This window comes from Macaca thibetana, chromosome 13 (assembly GCF_024542745.1).
Source record: "Macaca thibetana thibetana isolate TM-01 chromosome 13, ASM2454274v1, whole genome shotgun sequence".
NCBI lineage: Eukaryota > Metazoa > Chordata > Mammalia > Primates > Cercopithecidae > Macaca > Macaca thibetana.
In genome coordinates, this window is record NC_065590.1 from 78,296,566 (window position 1) to 78,318,806 (window position 22,241).

Genomic DNA, 22,241 nt, shown 5'->3' on the forward strand with positions numbered 1-22,241 from the left:
TCTGGATTTTTCTAAACCAAAAAAATAATTAGAAATTACCATATGGTTTGTCATCATTTACTTCTTTAGGCAGAGTTAGGTATAAGGGAAATCGGACTCATAAGCCAAGTGTTGGTTACCAGTACAGGACTGAATTTACCAGCACATATCTCTTTCTTTACTGTCACTACAGCCCTGGGTTCTGAAAGTCACAACCCAGCCAAGTGGGAATGCATGAAGAATCAACCTAGACTATAGGTTGATAGTCTAGTGTCAACCTATAGCTGACACTAGACTAACACAAATGTCTTGATTCTTTCACTTCGTTGCAAATTCTAGGTTATCCACAAGCTTTGAAAGCATTTACCTATTTAATGCCAGGGGAGCAAAATTGCTTTTTAAAAACCTTCACACCATAAGCCCAAACATGTGGCTGTATTCTTCTACATATACCACAAGACAAGCACTGGGTAAAGATGAATATTTATTCACTTTACAAAGAGAATGGTATTAAATTGCCATAAACAGCTCCATTTATAGACAAATATAACTGTACATTACACCAGCAGCTGGTTCAAACTTGCTTTCCCAAGATGCTTATATGGCTCTGGCTCTTAAGTTGAGCACACAAATCTCTGTTCTGTCATTGGTATTAAAAAGTCCCTCAAAGATAATGGTTTTGTTTTACATATTCACAGGTGGGAAAAAATAAATCCATCTGTCCAGCCATTTCTTATAGGTGAGCTTCCATCTGCATGTTCCCTAGTGAGCACTAAGCCAATATCGGCTCATTCTTTAAAAAAAAAAAAAACTACTGATAATTTGCAAAGGCTTTTGTAGCACACCAAAATATTTATACATACATAAAAAATCTTGAGTGAGATTTATCATTTTGAAGGTAAACAGATACCCTAACACTGCCAAGAGTAGGTAATGAAAAGGAAGGAAAACATTAAATTATTTAATTATAAAAATATTTTCTTTGGAAAAAAATTCCAACAAGGTTATCATTAATATCTAAAACCAAAGAGAAAAAATAAACAATTGTTCTTTGATCCATTAGTAATTTAAATAAAATGAAAACCTCTTCAAAAGCAGCTATAACTGAATTTTTTTAAAAGTTGCAGGTAATGAGCACTTCTAATCTATATACTGATGATTCTTTACAAGCAATTTGCAGTCAAGAAAAATCCTTAATAAGGCTAATCTAGCTTTTTTAATGACCATAATTTTTGTTTTGTTTTAAAAAAAATACTTCACATGACAGCTTAAAAAATAAGTGGTTATTTTGGGGAAGCACTCCAAATATTCAATCTGACTCATGTCAGATTATCACAGTTAATACATAAACTAGGGATACTGATGATTTTTTTTAATTACCATCATTTTCACTTCAGTTTTTAGTTATCCCTTCATATTTTATGAAAATGTATCAAATTAAATGTACTAAATTAAAAAAATTTTCACTAGTGCTGCTTTGCATCTGGATTTGATGAAAGATACCAACCTGAGATAAGAGCTGACTCCTTCACAACAGTCCAGTTCTTGAACTCCTATGGGAAAGGTCTTTATCTGCACTTGTCAATTCTTGATATAACCAATCAGACTAGGATATTATATTATAAAAATATACCATATATTGGACACTGATGTCAGTACATTGCAGAAAATGTGTCTATATACTGTGTAAAGTTTATTAACATTTGAATGAAACACTCTTATTTACACAGTCAAGTCTGGGGTGCTCAGGACAGCAAAGTGGCATGGGATCCACCGCTGTGAATTTGGAAATGTGCAGCGGTCCTTGGCATCCTGGCACAGAGGCAACCCTCACCACTGGGCAAGGTGAGCCAGAGTTTATATGGTTTGACCGGCTTGCTTTGCTGTCTTCATTCTTCTTCACTTTCATTTTCAGGATCTAAGTCAGAATCTCCATTTAATTCTTTTTCACTTGCTATATCTCTGTCCTCACCATTTTCTTCATCTTTTCCTTCAGCATCCTCATCTTCCTCTTCATCAACGTCCTCATCTTTTTCACTTTCACTCTCCTCCTCATCTTCATCCCAATTATCCTAGTAGAAATACCAACAAGGAAAGCATTCATGAAGGCCTCATTCTTACAGACTATGAGGATATACAGGCTGATGTACATACAGCAAACAAATCACTCACTTCAGAGTCCTTATCTGCTATTTCATCGTCAGACTCCTCTTCAGAAGATTCTGTAAGGGGAGAAAAAAATCCAGTCTTAATTTTAGAAGAAAACAGAGGGTATAGCCTGGAAAATAAACAGAACCAGATTCCTGAACTTACTTTTAGAAATATTATTTACATTTAGCAAGTATCCAACTAAGACATAACTTTAATTTTTTTTTTTTTTTTTTGCAGGCTGGAGTGCAGTGGAGCGATCTTGGCTCACTGCAGCCTCTGCCTCTCGGGTTCAAGCCTCAGGCTTCTGCATCAGCCTCCTGAGTAGTCACCACATCCAGCTAACTTTTGGTAGAGATGGGGTTTCACCATGTTGTCCAGGCCAATCTCGAACTCCTGGACTTAAAGGATCCGCTCACATCTGCCTCCCTAAGTGCTGGGATTACAGGCGTGAGCCACCACACCTGGCTAATTTATTCTTACATATATAAAGGTATATTCATTATATTATTCCTTCAAGATCTCACTGGGCCAAACCAACTAGCCAAACCCCTTACAAAAATCTCATCTTAAAATACTAAGCCATATCAGGGCCACCAAATAGCCCCAGTGGATGAGGAAAACTTCAACACAGAAAAGCTGGCTTATGGAAGAATTAGCATTATTTTTAATCCACAAAGTACTAACAATGTAATATTAGCAACTGATAAATTAGATGTATGATTGTTGGGGGGGGTAAACACTCAAACATTAAAAAAAATTAACACAGCTAGATTATTTTCTAAGCACTAAGGACAATGTATCTCACAATGGAGAGGAAAAAACTGTGAACACGCACAATGTGGTTCTTGGTGTGATATAATATGAGTGATGAGCATTGATGCAACCCCTCCAAAAATAAAATCTAATCAAACCTTTAGACCTCACATTCAGTTTAAAGGAACTGTAGCTTACAGGAGCAAACTAAAAGAAGCCAAAAGGAAGCAAATCCACAACCACAAGGTGGGGCATTCTGTGAAATACACTTCCCAGTCTCCAGCGAAGTCCATGTCATGAAAAGGGGAGTTCTTAAAAACTAAAAAGAGACTTCAGAAACACAGTAACCAGATTCAACCCCATGATGCACAACTCGAGTCTAGTATGGGAAAAACCGCTTTAAAGGGTATTTTATGGATAACTGGAGAAAGATGAAGATAAACTGGGCATTGGATAAAACTAAGGAATTGATTTCGTTAGGTGTGCTAATGTTATCATAGAATGGGGTTCCTATTTTTTAAGACATTCTAACATCCTTCTTCTATCTACTTTTTCTTAAGAAAATAAATCATTATCTCCAGATGAAGTTCCCTTACATGCCCATCTCCCTAAGACCATTCCCCAAAAGAAACCACTATTGTGAGCTTCTCATTCCTCAGTATGCTGTTATAACATATACATTATATTACCCATGAATTACACATGTACATATTCACGAAAGACTTATACAGCAGTTCCCCCAATATGTGTTCCTTTTCCCCAGTTTCAGTTTCCCTTGGCAACTGCAGTCCAAAACTATCAAACGGAAAATGTAACAAATTAAGGATTTCTGGCTGGGCGCGGTGGCTCACGCCTGTAATCCCAGCACTTTGGGAGGCCGAGACGGGCGGATCACGAGGTCAGGAGATCGAGACCACGGTGAAACCCCGTCTCTACTAAAAAATACAAAAAAATTAGCCGGGCGAGGTGGCGGGCGCCTGTAGTCCCAGCTACTCGGGAGGCTGAGGCAGGAGAATGGCGTGAACCTGGGAGGCGGAGCTTGCAGTGAGCTGAGATCCGGCCACTGTACTCCAGCCTGGGCGACAAAGCGAGACTCCGTCTCAAAAAAAAAAATAAAAATAAAAATAAAAACAAAACAAAACAAAACAAAACAAAACAACAAATTAAGGATTTCTGAGTTTTCCATTGTGTGCTGTTATGTGCAGCATGGTGAAGTGTCATGCTATCTGGCTCCGCACGGCCGGAGAGGTAACTCATCCCTCTGTCCGGCTTCGCTGTCTACACTAACCACCCGTTAGTCATTTAGTAGCCACCTCAGTTACCAAACCGAACGTTACAGTATCGCGGAGCTTATGTTCAAGCCACCCTTATTTTGCGTACTAATCCTTTACAATTATACGATGCTATACAGAAGGTATCATTTTATGACTTGATTTTGTAATCAAACTTATGCATGTTAACTCGACCTCAACTCCAGGCACTCTGGCTAAAGTAGTGTTATGCTAAAGGAATAAATTATTTTAAACATGCTCCCACTAATGAAGAATTATGTTGTTTACAAGTCTTTTTCTTAATTATAAAGGCTGTAATGAACATACTTATATAATCTCTTTACATTTATGTTTTAAAGCTATGTTGTCAAGACTTTTAGCCTTAAAATGTTTTCACATTCTTAAAAAACTGAGGGCTCCAAAAAGTTTTTGGTTATGTGGGAAAAGTCTACCTATATTTATCACATTCAAATTCAATTTTTAAATTTAAGAATATTTAATCTGTTTACAAATGCCCATCCATTACATGTTAACATAAATAATGTTTTAGTGAAAAATGGTATTTCTGTGCTCACTTCGGCAACACATATACTAAAATTGAAAAATGGAATTTCCAAAACAACAACAACAAATTCTACTAAGTAGAGTGGCACTGTTACGAACTTCTCATATTTGCTTCTGCATTCTATTTTTTGGATATGTTGTTTTATTTGAACTATATGAAGAAAATCTAGCCTCCCACAGAAGACTGGTTGAAAGGTGGAGGACATCATGAGCCTCTCGAAGAGTTCCGGGCATCCCCATAGGTCGTCTGTTCATACTTGGAGAAGTGTTGGTCCTTGGGACACACAAAAGCACTTCGGGATCCAAGCACTTTGGGATCACTTTGGGACTGCCCCCGATGAATGGAAGGATATGCAAACTGCAAACTTTGAGATTACAAAGTTGCTCTCTAATAAGAATGCACACATACTCCCACCACAGCATGAGTTCCCATTTCCCAAATCATGGCCAACACCTGACCATTTTTACTCTTTTAAATTTCTCCATTTCTCACAATATGGAATGTGATGTGTGATGTGATGATGGTAAAATTTTTTGTTCCATGTAAATTACCGTGTTTCTAACGATTTACTGAGCAGGCTATCTTCTCCACAATGAGACAATACACACCATCAATTAATACACCAAGAGTCCACAGAGCTACGGGTTTTTCAGGGGTAACTATGCCAATCCATTGGTCTAGCTGTAACTCTACATCTACGATCAATTTGCTACTCAGGATATTTGAGGATGATCTAAAATGTTCTCTCTTTGACATTTCCAGGTTTTGTTATCAAGATTCTACTTGGCTCATAAAATGACTAAATTGTTAGTACATGACAAAAAAGACAGCCCAGTGTTGTGGGTCATGCTTCTATTCCCAGCACTTTGGGAAGCTGATGCGAGAAGACTGTTTTTGAGGCCACATGCACAACACCAGCTTGGGCAACAAAGAGACCTCATTTCTACCTTAATAAAAAAAAAAAAAAAATTAGCCAGGCACAGTGGCTCAAGCCTGCAGTCCCAGCTACTCTAGAGGCTAAAGCAGGAGGATTGCTTGTGTAGGAGTTTGAGGCTGCAGTGAGCTATGATCGACCTCGAGCCACTGCACTCCAGCCTGAGCAATAGACAGACCCTGTCAAAAACAACAAAAAAAAAGACTTGTTCTTTGAAGGCTTGATCAAATAACCTTCAAAATTTCTGGGCGTATCTTGTGAGAGGTTTTATAAAGTCAATTTTAGAGCTACTGGCTTTTTCAAACTTTTTATTTTAAAGTCAATTTTGGTCATTAATGTTTCCTTAAAAATTAACTATACCACCTTGATTTTTAAATGTATTAACACTAAGTTTGTTCATATAGTATTCTTCTATTTAAATCTTTTCCATACCTGGCTGGGCACGGTGGCTCACACCTGTAATCCAAGCACGTTGGGATCACTTGAGCCCAAGAGTTTAAGACCAGCCTGGGCAACATAGTGAAACTCTGTCTTGACAAAAAATCTCAAAGTTGGCCAGGCATGGTGGTAGCACGCCTGCAGTCCCAGCTACTCAGGAGGCTGAGGCAGGAAGACTGCACTGAGCCCAGGAGATCGAGGCTGCAGCGAGCTGTGAGCACGCCATTGCATTACAACCTGGGCAACAGCCTGAGACCCTGTCTTAAAAAAAAAAAAAAAAAAGAAAAAATCTCTTCCATACCTAATGCCCTTTTTGTCATTGTATTATACTTGTGCCTTTTCTTTTCTTATCTGATCAACCACAGACTTTTGCCATGGACTTGCCTATTTTAATTAGAGGAGGCTTGCCAAAGGAAGATCTTTTTTTTTTTTTTTGAGACGGAGTCTTACTCTGTCGCCCAGGCTGGAGTGCAGTGGCCGGATCTCAGCTCACTGCAAGCTCCGCCTCCCGGGTTTACGCCATTCTCCTGCCTCAGCCTCCCGAGTAGCTGGGACTACAGGCGCCCACCACCTCGCCCGGCTAGTTTTTTTTTTGTATTTTTTAGTAGAGACGGGGTTTCACTGTGTTAGCCAGGATGGTCTCGATCTCCTGACCTCGTGATCCGCCCGTCTCGCCCTCCCAAAGTGCTGGGATTACAGGCTTGAGCCACCGCGCCCGGCGCCAAAGGAAGATCTTACACTGATGTTTCCACAAAGATAACAGAACTCAGTCACTGAAAACTGAATGTTGTAATTCTAGACTCCATCCCATGCCCCCAATCTTTACCTTCTTCATACACCAACTTTGCCTTCTGTCCAGGGGAAGGTGCTCCCTTTGTTTTCTCTGATGCTGTTACCTGGAAGAAGATGAAGTACTGTTCTGAAGTAGAGTGTAAGCATATCCCAAGTATCACAACCACCAGGATTCCTAACCTTCCCACTGCTACTAACTCACCCTCCACCACCGTAATGGAGGACTTTCACACAATACAGAGCAAAAAAAAAATCCTTCAGATACAAGAGAGAAAGAATTACTCTGTAAAGCTGAAAAACTCTGAGGTGATTAGAATATCCTTCTGTGCCAGAATTTTAACTGTATAAATACCCTGTAACTTACTAACTGTATAACAATTGAAACACAACAGTGAGAAAAAAATTTGAGTAAAAGTTGAAATAGGCACAACTAAGCTTTCTTACTGTCAAATTGATAAGTTTTCCAAGTTAAAGACTAGATCCTGATTTACCAATTTCTTATTGAAACAGGGAGCTCTCAGCCAGGCGTGGTGGGTCACGCCTGTAATTCCAGCACTTTGGGACGTCAAGGTGGGAGGATCCCTTGAGCCTAGGAGTTCAAAACCAGCCTGGGCAACGCCATCTCTACGAAAAATTTAAAAATTAGCCAGGCATGGTGGTGCATCCCTGTAGTCCCAGCTACTCGGGAGTCACCTGAGCAAGGCTGCAGTGAGCTATGATCACGCTACTGCAGTGCAGCCTGAGCAACAGAGCAAGACCCTGTCTCAAAATGATCCCTATTCCTCTCTCCATTCCTACCATATCCAAAAGTTTTAGCCAAGAACAATACAATTTACTCACTTGTGTAATCAGAAGAATAAGCTTTCCATGAAGGTGTGAAAGTTTCTGAAAAGTTTTGACTCTGCTTTCCATTAACTGGTAGAGCGTCCCCAGCTGGGGTACCAGGTCAGGCAACTAGAGAAAAAAATGATCATTTGGCACTATTAACATATTAGAGATGACAAACATGCAAATCATGCTCAGCTATGCCTCAGTATTTAGCCACTGCACCACACACATCTGCTTACAAGTACTTCCAGTGGCAGTGGCTACTTGCAACACAGCCTAACAACATCACGAATTTTCACAGAAGACCCTCAATGTCCTAAGAGGAAAAAATAATAGTCTTATAAAAAAACAATGATACAAGTGCAAGAGAGTGAAACTGCAAGGTGGGACTTTTCTGTATTGATCGAATTATTTCAGATAAGGCCAATATCCAGTATAAAGTAGACAGGAAATTAAAAATGCCTCTACCACATACCTCCAGATTTCCTCTGAATCTTATCCTCTGATGCTAACATATTATCTACCCTTACTATAAGGCCCAAAGAGGTAGAGAAACCTTTTCCCAGCTCCCAGAGACCAGTAGAACACAGTACAAAGCTGACCTTTTGCATTTTAAATATACTTCCTGTTAATGAGTCCTCTGAAGCATGCTTACAAAATCAAAGTAGAACACTCTCTTTTTTGCTCCCATGTTGCTCTCGTCGGAGTCTTTTGTATTGAGAATACTGCTGTTACATTTGGAACACAACACGACTGATAAAGGCCTGGCTCCTTCAGGTTCGTTGAGGAATAAAACAATGGTAATTTGCCTTTCTCATAAAATCTTAAAGGCCCCTTGCTCTCTCTGTTTTCACACAGATGATCATTTTTAACATTATGAAAGGAAACCATCATGGCCATAATTTTTCTATCCTAGATCAACTATAAAAAGCAACTGGAAAAATATAAATGCCTCTTTTTAAAGGAAGCCATTTGGAAGTCCAGAACAAAGGTCTTCCTGTCCCACTGCCTTCAAACACCTGCATCTGGTTAATTTTCCTCCCATCTCTGGGCTCTAAGAACAATGCTAGCGGCTGGGTGCAGTGGCTCACCCGTGATCCCAGCACTTTGGGAGGCTGAGGCAGGAAGATCACCTGAGGTCGGGAGTTCGAGACCAGCCTGACCAACATGGAGAAACCCCATCTCTACTAAAAATACAAAAATTAGCCGGGCGTGGTGGTACATGCCTGTAATCCCAGCTACTTGCGAGGCTGGGGCAGGAGAATCATTTGAACCCAGGAGGCGGAGGTTGCGGTGAACCAAGATCGTGCCATTGCATTCCAGCCTGGGCAAAAAGAGCGAAACTCCGTCTCAAGAAAAAACAAAAAAAGAACAATGCTGGCTTCCCCAACTCACCCCCTACCCCCAGGACATGCTTTCATCTGTCCCTGTAGCACTACAGAAAAAGGGACCCCACTCTTTACCCCTGATTAGCCTTTCCCTGCACTCCTGTTTCTGATACTTTAGTAAATAAGTGTTTCATTCAAATGTTAACTTTAAACAGCAGACAGACATGAAAATTAGTAAAGCAAGGTTTAAGGTGACTGCATTCCAATTTATCACCTCCCTTTTGTGTCCCTGGTCAGACTATCAGCTCCAAGAAGATGGGGACCAGAGTGTTTTGTACAGTGCTGAATTCCCATGCCTGGCATAGCCCTTGGCTTAGAGAAAGCACTTAAAAATATCTGCAAAGGAAGGAAGAAATGAAGGAAAAGAGCTAGGAAAAACATGGTTTCCTCGATAACTGCTACGGGCTGAGGGGCCCTCCCTATACCATTCTTTGGTCTGTTCTGCCATGACCTTGAATGTTACACCACGACTATTCTGATAGTTATACCTCAGGAGTTGATTCCAGAAAAGATTTCACTACAAGGCCTCCTGGTCTCTCCTCACTTCTAAGCAAGTAACTGAGGCCACATTAGTGTTGCCCCATTTGCCATCCAGATTCCTAAGATCCGACATCTGCTGGGATCGTTCATGCAACTGTAATACCCCTCGGCCACCCTCTTACCAGAGCTCCCAGGTCACCTCCCAAGAATCCTACAGGTTGGGAGACCCAGTATCCATCCTTACTGTTGTCTCCACGCCATTCCAGCATCTTACCGAGTTCTCCCCAGACACACAAAGAACAAACTACTGACCTCAAAGCAGATTAACCAAGTTTTTCCTAATTCAAGCCACTGAAGGCAAACGAGCCAGTGACAGAGAACAAGGGAGTGCAACAAGGCAAGAGCTGGGTGCGACTGTGTTAAGAAGAGCTACAGTTTAAAGAACAATTCAGGATTTTTTTTACAACTATCCACTAAAAACTTAAAACTTAATGTAAAACACTAGATAAAGAAAAAGAATTGAATACTTTCATTTCCAGCTTAAAATATAACAGATGTAATGATGTGGCAAAGAACCCAACTCATATTATGAATACAAATTTTTTTTTTTCTGGTGTTGCTTTCCCTCTTCTATTTGCATAGGCAATCAAGAGCTGACAGAAGCACCAGCAAATTGTCAGGTAGTAAATATTTATTTATGTTACTGTTACCATTAACTACAGTTTATCCTCCTGGGGCAAGGCAGGACAGACATGTTAGCATGTATAAAAACATTTAAAACTTGCCGTGTGTGTGTGTGTGTGTGTGTGTGTGTGTGTGTGTGTGTATAGAAAAACATCTAAATCCTAGTACGCCATTATATAACTTTTCTCCTTTCTGTATTTGTAAACATCTCTATAGAATACATGCTAATTTTTAAATCGGAGGGGGGCAGGGAGAGGCCAATTTATAAAAGGCCACAACAGTGACATCATGAAAGGGCTCGTGTCATTGCACCTGGAGTAAAACAAAATCTCTAAAGGAAGCATCTAAAGGCTGAAGGACAGATGGGGAAAGGATGGTTTTGTTCAGCCATACTTGTCAAAGTTTACAATCCTTATCAAAGCCAAACTATTCATACTTGGCAACTGAAGCGGAAAAGACTCACCGTGGACAGGTATGATGCATGAACTGTCAACACACATTTTAGCCACTGAACCATTAGCACAGCACTGGGGAAAAACAAAACAAAACCCAAGTAAACTGATGTTCACAAATTCAAAAGTAAATTCAACTGAGCTATTACAAAAACCCAGACAGACAAGCGAAGATCTATAAATGTTGCTCTGTGAAGATGACTATAATAAATATTATCACTGTGTATATATCACTTTCTGTTTTCTCTTTCAGATTATCTGAGATCTGTGTCATAGATCTTGGGCAGGGATTGGGGGCCACATCAGAGAACAGGACAAAAACCCCTTCCTCTATAACAGTTCAAGAATAAGGTCGGGCGCGGTGGCTCATGCCTGTAATCCCAGCACTTTGGGAAGCCAAGGTGGGCGGATCACAAGGTCAGGAGATCAAGACCATCCTGGCTAACATGATGAAACCCCGTCTCCACTAAAAACACAAAAAAATTAGCCGGGCATGGTGGCAGGTGCCTGTAGTCCCAGCTACTCGGGAGGCTGAGGCAGAAGAATGGCGTGAACCTAGGAAGCAGAGCTTGCAGTGAGCCGAGATTGCGCCACTGCACTCCAGGCTAGGTGACAGAGAAAGACTCTGTCTCAAAAAATAAATAAATAAATAAATAAATAAAACCCATGCTTTGCTTCATAATTAACTGATATGAGGGCAGTAATCTTCATCCAAATTGAGTTCAACTGGTTTTGCATTTTATGTTAACGATAAACATAAAAACCTATTCTGTCAAGAACAGCAGTCCTCTATTAACATTAAAAGGCAAATACAGACCAAAAGTGTGCAAAAAACAATCACAATTAATGAATTATTTAGTTTTCCTCCTTTGTGAGCTCGGAAGGGTTATGCAGCCCATGAGAAAAAAATTTTTTATAAGAAAACCTACATATTTTACTATCTAGATACTGATGATAATATATTATAAGCTTAGGATCTTTAAGGTGTCATCTTATTTAAATGTTTGATCAGATTATCAAGAAAAAAGACACAATATTTAGTCTTTTAGCTAAAATATATTTTTGCAGAGTCTTAAGCAGCTATCAGAGGTTCGGCAGGTACTATAAGCAGCTATTTTGTGACATCAACACTAAGTTATTAAATAAAATAAGACTAATCATTTAAATGACCTGCTAATAAAGCTAAAATATCTATTTAGGCATTCTCCAAAAGAAAACTATAATAAAACACTAAGAATAAGAATCATTCAACTTAAAATAAGGGAGATGACAGGGGGTTAATATTTGACATTTAAAGAGTTTTACTGGCCAGGCGCGGTGGCTCACACCTGTAATCCCAGCACTTGTGAGGCCGAGGCGGGCGGATCACGAGGTCAGGAGATCGAGACCATCCTGGCTAACACAGTGAAACCCCGTCTCTACTAAAAATACAAAAAATTAGCCGGGAGCAGTGCCGGGCACCTGTAGTCCCAGCTACTCGGGAGGCTGAGGCAGAAGAACTGCATGAACCCGGGAGGCAGAGCTTGCAGTGAGCCGAGATCATACCACTGCACTCCAGCCTGGGCGACAGAGCGAGACTCCGTCTCAAAAAAAAAAAAAAAAAAAAAAAAAAAAAAAAAAAAGTTTTATTAGTTAGAAATCAGAACCACCTAATATTTAATTTCATGCTGTCAGACAACACTGTTTTTAAGTCACCTGTTTAATCTTACCTATTAGGATGTCCTTGTAACCTCTTTGTAAGCTAAGGAAGAAAAAAACACTATTAACAACAGCACTTCAGACGCAACCAATGCTGTCAATTCCTATGACACAATGACAATACTGAGAAATTATTATTCTAATAAGTAGTCTATTTTAAACCAGCATAATATAGTTTACGAACACATTCCCAAAATCAGAGTAATTAGCTGATAAAAGTCTAGGATAGGACTTATATGAAGGAATGTCCAGAACTGGCAAATCCACAGGCAGAAAACAGCTTAGTGATTGCCAGGAACTGGGAGAAGGAAGAATGGAGAGTGACTGCTAATAGATACAGGATTTCTTTTTGGGGTGACAATTGCATAACTTGCAAACATACTGAAAAACACTAAAATGTATACTTTAAAAGAGTTAAATTTTATGCTATGTGAATTATATCTCAATTTTTAAATACAAAGAAAAAAATCAAGGTTAGGCAAATTTTTATAGTAGGTAGTATTACAAAAACATATGATCAACCTTTTCTATACAAGACACTGCTTTTTTAGGTACGCAGTTTTCCCCACCAATAACAGTACACCAGTCCACATGTTAATACTATAACTATACTTGCAAAATACTTCAGCAGCATGTTAGACAAATGGAATCCAAGTATAATTTCTAATTACAAAGAATACACTCTATTTTTAGGCCTAATTTTTTAAAATTTATACCCACTCTTGTAGGGCAAGTTTCAGTGAAATTATGCATACTTTTAAAAAAAAAAAAAAAAGTGAGGGGGTCTTGCTATGTTGCCCAGGCTAGAGTGTAGTGGCTATTCAGAGGTACAATCGTAGCGCATTACAGTCTTAAACTCCTGGGCTCAAGCAGTCCTCCCACCTCCAATTCCATATTGCCAGTCACAGAGATTAACAACCCATCTGTGATTAAGAAAATCAACACATATAAAAACGGTTTCGGTGTTAGGTTAAGGTACCTCACAGGACATAATGGGAAAAACCAAAATGAGAATTTGGGAGCTTTATGTTGGGGTGTTTACAAAAATTATTCCCATGTAGATAACATCCCGTACAAACAGCATTCTGTGCCACAAGTTCCAAGTGCCTCCAGGTAAACAGACACACAACAGCCATTAGCAGAATAAAGGTAAAACTGCCAATGACATTTCCTTTCACTGCCCCAGGAATTAATCATTTCACTTTTTTTTTGTCTAAAGTACTTTATTTCATCCATTATTCACTCTAAATGCCATCTGTCCTGACATATTACAAATCCATTTCTCTAACTACTGAATTTTCCATTTAACTCATGGCATTAGGATGCTAAAATGAAAAAAGCAGTCAGTTACCTCTTGTAACAATGGAATAACAGTATGCAGGGGCATCCTTAATACAGTCTTCTTTATAAGGTTTACATTCCTAGTTTGAAGTACTTTCTGTGAGAAAATAAAAGGATTATTAAGATGAGCATACTCAAAAACCAAGGACACTACAGGAAAAAAAAAAATCTGTAAAAATGAATTCTTTACATCATTTAAGACCAAGGCAATAAACTACAAACAGAATTCAGCAAAAATAAAGGTTGGAGGGACTGAATGGAGTATGTTATATTATGTCCTGTGGTTAACAGACAAGCACAGTCTTTGGGTATCAGTAAATTTACTTCATTACTGAAGTAATTTTACTTCTTTGTGTTTTATTAAAACATCTCTAGACATTTGAATACAGACATACGCCACTTTAGAGATGTTCCCAAACCTCCATTTTATGAAATTTGAGCTGTATCCCCCCTAGAGTGAGCAAAACAGTAAAATTACTCATAAAGCAAGAAATCCTTTTAAATTAGGTGTCAAATTTTTGGTAAAATTTTACGCCAATCAAAAGATGACATAATGAGAGCTTGAATCAAAATCCTTTAAGGGTACGTCTATGGTAGAGACCCAGTCTCCACACTGGGTTACAGCAAAGGACACAGAGCAGATCAGTTCTGGTCTTGCCCCTTAGAAGCACATCTTCTGGGGCAGGTTGTTCACCTTCTTCAAGCCCCACATGCTTTATAGAAGTAGAAGGTGAAAATTAGGGTCCTTTTGAAAGAGTTTAGTCCCAGAGAGTCTTTCTAATGGTATATGTATTTTTTGGTGATGGTTGTTGCTATAAATGTGCTCAGAATACAAACAGCAGTGGCACCAAAAGGCAAAAATAGAGAAAGTTAGTTTCCAACCTATTAATGTATGTATTTGAAACAGGGTCCTCATTCTGCTGCCTGGGCTGGAGTGCACTGACATGATCACAGCTCACTGCAGCTTCGACCTCCCAGGCTCAAGGGATCCTCCTGCCTCGGCCTCTTGAGTAGCTAGGCACACCACTATGCCTAGCTAGTTTTTAAATTTTTATTTTGTAGGGCTGGGGTTTCATTATGTTGCCCAGGCTGGTCTCAAACTCCTGGGCTCAAGCAAAGCTCCTGCCTCAGACTCCCAAAATATAAGGATTACAGGCATGAGCCACCATGCCTGGTTTCCAACCTACTTTAACAGTTCCTAAAATATTTTTTCAGAATTCCCTATGGATTTAATTTGCTTGTAAAGCTATCTTTACACTAAGCCCTTCTAAAACCATCAAGTACTATTTAAAAACTACCACTGACACAATTATATAGTTTGTTTCTTATGCAAAAGAAATAAAACATTTTATACATCATTACTGAAGAACTGAGGGATAGACTATACTGATTTAATCATCTTAACCTAAATTTTCATTTTCAAATAACCAGAATACAAGATTCAAAACAAACTATGCTGATATTAACTTTAACAATTCAAGAGGTGCTTGATGACACTAAATACTCCTCAAACCATCTCTTCATTATAAATAACAGCACAAAGTTCCAATGATCTAGAGGCTATAGGAAACATTCTGCATGAACTAGTCTACAAATTATCTTTTGATGTACAACATGCTCTTGTAAATTAGGTCTCCAATTTTCACAAGATGGTTACCCAGACCACCAGGCTTCATTGTCTTAAATGGCCAAATAGAGTGGCAGCGCATCAGGTCAATGAATACAACCCTAAAGAACCCTGAACTTGTTCTCCATTATGTATACCGAGAAACCAGAAAGGACTGAAACATAATGGAAGGTTCAAAGACAGGAGGTTTGTGAAAACCACAAGTGCTCTAAATAGAGAATGATCATATAATTTCTTGTCCAAACTGGGACACTTCTGTGAATGGAAGGAGTCACTATTAATTATACCAAGATGAGAGGTATAAACCAGAATGGTGCAGACAAAAAAGTATGGCCTAGCTATTTAGAAGTTATCCCAAACTGTAGGGCACAAGAATTTTTAACAAGCTCTTGGATACTTCCATGCCCACTAAAGACCAAGGCTCTATAGTAATGATTTTCTAATTTAAAATAAGCAAATAAAAATACGTTATCCCAAACTAAGTGAAATGATAATAAACAGAGAAGTCAGCCTCATTCATTTCTGCAAGGATATATGTAAAGAAACAAACCTGCAAGCCATAGTTACAACTACTAAAAAGGTGGTGTTGAAGACAAGATTTTTCTTTTACAACTTTACTGCAGTACACATGAAGCATAATAAACACCACATATTTAAAGTGTACTACTTGATCAGTTTGACATACTCTTTACCCATGAAACAAATACTATGATAAAAATAAACACTGTTATCACCCTCGGGTCTCCTTGGGTCCCTTTAAATGTATCCCTCCTTCCACGCCCATTCCAGGCAGCTAATGAACTATATATTGGTCTGCTTTTCCAGAATTTTTATATAAATAGGAATTCATGTTACTTTTTGCCTGGCTTCTTTCTCACAGCCTTAGTTTGAGATTCATGCATACTACTGGTCTATTAATAACACAGTACTTACATTGCTAGATAAACAATTTGTTTCTCCATTCACCTGTTAAAGGACATATGTGTTCTTTCCAGTTTGGGGCCATTACAAAGAACATTCACGAGCAAGTCTTTGTATGAACGTATGTGTGTTACTCTCTTGGTAAATATCTAGCAGCAGAATGGCTGCATCATATGGTGGATATATCCTCAATTTTTAATAAACTAATTGTTTTCCAAAGTAGTTATACCATTTACATTTCCACCAGCAACGCAACATATTTGAACTTCAGCTGCTCTACATCCTCACCAACAGATGGTATTATTGTCTGTCTGTCTCATTTTTATCAACCTACAAGGGGTGTATGCAAGCTTTATTTCATTGTGGTTTTAATTTGCCTTTCTGTGATAATTAATAATGCATAATACCTTTACACGTGCTTATTGGCCATTTGAATTCTATTGTGAAGTGTCTGTTCAAACCCTTACCAATTGCTTTTGAGTTGAGATTCAAATCCTTTGTCTAACTTGAGTTGCTACTGTTGTTACCAGCCCTCAGCTTGTTTTGTTATACTCCTAACACTGTTTTTCCAAGAACAGAAGTTTCTAATTTTGATAAGGTTCAAATGACCAATTTTTTTCTTTAACATTTCATGCGTTTTGTGCTATATCTAAGAAATCTTTCTCCACTCCTGTTCACAAAGATGTTCTCCTGTTTTTTCCTAGAAGTTTTGTAGTTTTAGGTTTTATAGTCAAGTCTATGGTCTATTTTGCATTGATTTTGTGAAGGTGAGATAAAACTGAGATCCATTTTTTCAATTGTATGTGATCTATTTCTGGACTCTGTTTTGGCCCCTTAATCTGTATTTATTTTTTCACCAATATTAAACTATCTTGACTACTATAGCTTTATTTTGAAATCAACTGGGTGATTCCTCCAACTTGTTCTTTATTTTACCATTTCTTTGGTTATTCCATGTCCTTTGCATTTCCACATAAATTTTAGGATAGGTTTGTCAATTTCTATGAAGGTGGCTGACAAGGACTGCTGGAATTTTAATTGAGAATGGATTAAATATATAGACAAATTTGGGGAGAATTCTTGACCCTTAAAATACAGAATAGTCTAACCCATGAACAGGGCTTAGACCTCTATTTACTTAGGTCTTCATTAACTTCTCTCAACTGTTATAATTTTCAGTGTAGAGACAGTTATCTGTTTTAGATATACCCTAGGTATTTTTTGGTACTACTATAAATGGAACTTTTAAAAAATATTTAACTTAAATGCTTTTTAAAATATCTAAAAATATCTCCTATGGGTGCCATGAATTACATAAATACGCTTCTCTTTTTGCATAAGCTACAGACTAATTCATTGAGTTACAATTCCACCTTCCAAATGCCATTAATGTTAATGCCAGGTTTTCTATGACAGACAGTATTAACCTCTTGGAAGCACCCATGTTGTACCCCTATCACTGCTCACATTCTTCTTTTGTTCTTATTTTTAATATCCTCATAACTATGTATCCTCATAAGGCAGCTTTTGAGAAGGGGGAAAACTTTTTTAGAAGGAAAAATGTTACTTCCCTCTTTCTTTATTAGAGTACAGAATGTATAAACGCATAATCTCCTAGGTAACACATTATAAGAACATCCATTCTTTTCTTTTTTAAAAAAGGGTTTACTTGGCTGGGAGCGGTGGCTCACGCCTGTAATCCCAGAATTCTGGGAGGCCAAGAGGGGCAGGTGACCTGAGATCAGGAGTTTGAGACCATCCTGGCAAATGTGGTGAAGCCTCGTCTCTACTAAAAATACAAAATTAGCCAGGTGTGGTGGCACACACCCATAATCTCAGCTACTTAGGAGGCTGAGGCAGGAGAATCACTTGAACCTGGGAGGTAGAGGTTGCAGTGAGCTAAAATCGCACCACTGCACTCCAGCCTGGGTGACAATCCATCAATCAATCAACAGAATAAAAATTTTCTGAAAGGGTTATTTTATGCCAGCACTTTGTAAGGCTAAGGCAGGAGGATTACTTGAGAACAAGACTTTGAAACCAACCTAAGCAACACAGCAGACCCTGTCTCTATCAAAAAAATGTTAAAAATTAACTGGCTATGGTAGTGCGTGCCTGCAGTCCCAGATACTCAGGAGGCTGAGGTGGGAGGATCACTTGAGTCCAGGATTTCATGTAGTGAGCTACAACTGCACCACTGCCCTTCCAGCCTAGGTGACAGAGTGAGACCCTTGTCTCATTAAAAAAAAAAAAGCAGAGGGGCATGTGTATTTTATGCTCTACACTTTTCAAGCACACAATTTTTCATCATTCAACCACTTCTCTATTATTTCTACCTAAGTAACCTATACAATTTAAGAAGTGTTTTCATAAACAGCATTTTACTTTTCCTTTCAACAACCTATAACACTTAATGAAAGTTACACATTAACATCTTTGAAATGTTCTTGCCAAAAATGATTTTAAACTGAATCTCTTCTAGCTTATAGATCTAACCAGATCTAGATCTAGATCGTCAAGCTTCTAGATCTAACCTATATAGAGAATAAGATAGACAAAGCAATGTGTTAAATGATACCACAATGATGCAGTATGCAAAATACTGAACATGGAACTCTCTACTGCGCAAATAACCTAACTTCTCCAAAAAAATAAATTGCAAGACACAGAAGGGGCATACCAACTAAATACAGTGTAGACTCTGTTGAAATCTTGTTTTAAAGAAAGCAAAAATAGGCTGGCACAGTGGCTCATGCCTGTAACCCCAGCACTTTGAGAGGCCAAGGCGGGTGGATCACGAGGTCAGGAGTTCAAGACCAGCCTGGCCAACATGGTAAAACCCCGTCTCTACTAAAAATACAAAAATTAGCTGGGCATGGTGTCATGCACCTATAATCCTAGCAACTTGGGAAGCTGAGGCAGGAGAATTGCTTGAACCAGGACCCGGGATGCAGAGATAGCAGTGAGCTGAGATCGTGCCATTGCACTCCAGCCTGGGCTACAGAGCAAGACTGTCTCAAAAATAAATAAATAAAGCAAAACTTAAAAAAAAAACTTTGAGACAATCAGGAAAACATAAACACTAATATTTGACAATTTTTAAAGAATTACTTTTTTGAGGTGCAACAATGGATTATGGTTATTTTTTAAAAGGATGTTTTAAGTTGAATGGGGCATATTTATGGATAAAATGTATGTAATCATTTGAGACTTGCTTCACCATAACTTGGGGAGACAAGTGAGACTATCAACAAATCAACAGTTGATTGGCTAGTATTGATAATTTTTGAAACTAGGTAATGAGTTCGTGATGGTCCACTGTACTATTCTAAATGTTTTGAACTGTTTCTTAATAAGAAAAAGCAAAAATTTGTACTCGATTCATTTGTACCTACTGAGGAAGGTTTCAAAGCATAATTAGTAGGCAATGAGGGCAGTTAAGTTATATTCCGTTTCAAAAACACTGTCAATTGTTTTCTACAGATTTTTCACCAAATCTTCACCCAGGTTTCTATGCCATGGTAAACTAAAGTCCACCTCCACAATACATTCACAGACTATTTTAAAAGTAATTTTAGGATCAATGTACCCTAAAAAAACGGATCAAGTAAAATCAGACACACTACTCATAGGTTATGGATTAAAGTCACATTGACATTCAGTGAAATCATAACACTGCTCTGAGTCATTAAGAATAAACGCATTAGCAAATGTAAACTGCTTTAATCTGATCAGGCAGTACTTGAATCCAACCAGTTTTCACTTAAATGTTCTAGATAGAATGCTGTCAAACTGTAGAATTTACGAGAAATCAAACTGAGTAACTTCATACAAGCAGTCACCAACTTACACAGAAATCAAAAATGCCTCCCTTTATACAAAGTTTCTAGTAATTTTACCTCTACATATTTTACAACATAACCCCCAACCCTCTTGAATTTTCCCCCAAACCTCCTACCCATTGCCAAGGTTCCACCTCACTGCCCCCTCTCACGGCCAGGGGGAAATAAGTTTCTGGAATCCAGAGTAAAAACTCAGGAACGCATTTTCCTACAGAAAAAAATATAAATTGTGATCTAGAATGCTGAGTATTATCATTCAGCTACACTATGTTTATAAAGGCTTTTATGAACTAAAGCCTAATAACCTAATAATTCAGAACAGTATTTCTATGAGAAAATGCATTCCAGGTTCAAAATAACTCAGTGCAATCCCTTTGTAGGTTGGTGACTGTCTGTATAATGCCACCAAGTGATACATGTTTGACCAAACTCATAAAACATTACACTCCAAATGGCTCTGTAACATGATGGCTCACAGCTGTGAATGTGCTATGTCAATCATTTTCTAAGAAATATTAACCACGTTAATTTAGTTAAAAATTGCTACATACTTACATTTAGCATTTCAAAATCGTTACTTTCTAAGCCCTGGGTAAGAAGAACTGGAAAGCTATTCGTCTGGAGGTCATCCTTTCCTTTTTTGGGTGTGTCTATATCCATTGCTCCCAGGCGTTCTTCAATGCTAACCTACAGAACAGAAAGGATTGTTAATGTGTTACCAGAGGAGACTTAAAGAAGTTTGGAGACAAAAAAAAAAAAAACACGATTTACACCTCAACCCTGGAAAACACTAATATGCTCATTCTTATTCCAAGAGAACCTCATTACCATAATGCCAATGTTGGAGACAGGTGAAACATGTGCAATCCAAGCTTCCAGATTCTAGTGAAAAAAACAACGGCCCAAGAAGCACATGGTTTGAAAATGTTCATTCATAAAAATCCTTCAGAAGAGGCAAGGACCTGGCATCTGATTCTAAAACCCAAGACTTAAGACCTATTCTCAGAGAAGCTTGCCCCACTACAACTACCCCTTGGTGTCACCCTCAGATCTGCAGGAGGAAACAAAATATTATTACAAGGGCATAAAGACCGTTATGTTCCCAAAACAATTTGTAAAAAATGTCTTCCTATTTTTAACAGTGAGCTCCAAATGATTTATTAGCTAGAATATGCTATACTACAACTAAGTATCCTTGATAAATACTTAACAGTTATGTGTAAATAAACATGATGCAATTTGCTATACAAAAACTCAACTGTGGTCTCGGTGTGGTGGCTCTCACCTATAATCCCAGCACTCTGGGAGACTGAGGCAGGCGGAACACTTGAGCCCAGGTGTTCAAGACCAGCCTGGGCAACATGGCAAAACCCTGTCTCTACAAAACAATAAGCCAGGCATAGTGGCATGCACCTATGGTCCCAGCCACTCAAGAGGCTGAGGTGGGAGGATCACTTGAGCCCAGGAGGCAGAGGTTGCAGTGAGCTGAGATCAAACCACTGCACCCCAGTCTGGGTGACAGAACGAGACCCCATCTCCAAAAAACAAACAAAAACAACAACAAACACCCTCAATTGTATAGAACTGATTCCTGACCAAATCAAGTCTTACATGTTCTGTCAGCCTCTTGGTAACTAAGTCAAAAAGAAATTTGTTCTATGACTAACAGAGCAAAACAGATGTGCTTGGTTTATCCTAACACAAAAAATATTAAAAAGGACATGGGGAAATTAAGAAGTTGAAACTAGGTCAGGCCAAAGAAAGTTGGTACTTTATTTTTAAAGTCAGCTATCACGTAACTGAGGAATAACTTTTATGAACACATTATGAACATGTTTTATGAAGCTATGTTATCCCCACCGCACCACCCAATAAACACATTTAAAATCAGTTAAATTATCCTTCGAAGTGGACAAAGAAAAACAAAAGAATAAAAATTAAAGTAAAATCAGCTAAACAAACACAGTATTTCTGTAAGAATAAAAGTTAAAATTCCAGATTCCTTATGTAAGAGGGAAGAATGTGAATGGAAGATAAAAAACAACTCTGCACAGACATGTACAGTAACCACAAAGGATTTTGGGAACTGAGAAAAAA

The 22,241-nt window shown here is 38.5% G+C and overlaps 1 protein-coding gene across 1 annotated transcript in view; it reads right to left on the bottom strand.

Annotated features, from left to right (window-relative positions):
- Positions 1-450: 450 nt before the first annotated feature.
- Positions 451-22,241, bottom strand: part of WDR43 (WD repeat domain 43) — a 254,939-nt gene continuing 233,148 nt past the window's right edge. Inside the window, exons 12-19 of the mRNA XM_050753988.1 lie at positions 20,700-20,831; positions 13,765-13,851; positions 12,425-12,456; positions 10,727-10,790; positions 7,724-7,837; positions 6,918-6,987; positions 2,152-2,201; positions 451-2,051 (exon numbers count right to left, since the gene is read on the bottom strand). Of these exons, the coding sequence (XP_050609945.1) occupies positions 1,869-2,051; positions 2,152-2,201; positions 6,918-6,987; positions 7,724-7,837; positions 10,727-10,790; positions 12,425-12,456; positions 13,765-13,851; positions 20,700-20,831 (732 nt within the window). The 3' untranslated portion in view covers positions 451-1,868. The remainder of the gene's footprint in view (positions 2,052-2,151; positions 2,202-6,917; positions 6,988-7,723; positions 7,838-10,726; positions 10,791-12,424; positions 12,457-13,764; positions 13,852-20,699; positions 20,832-22,241) is intronic.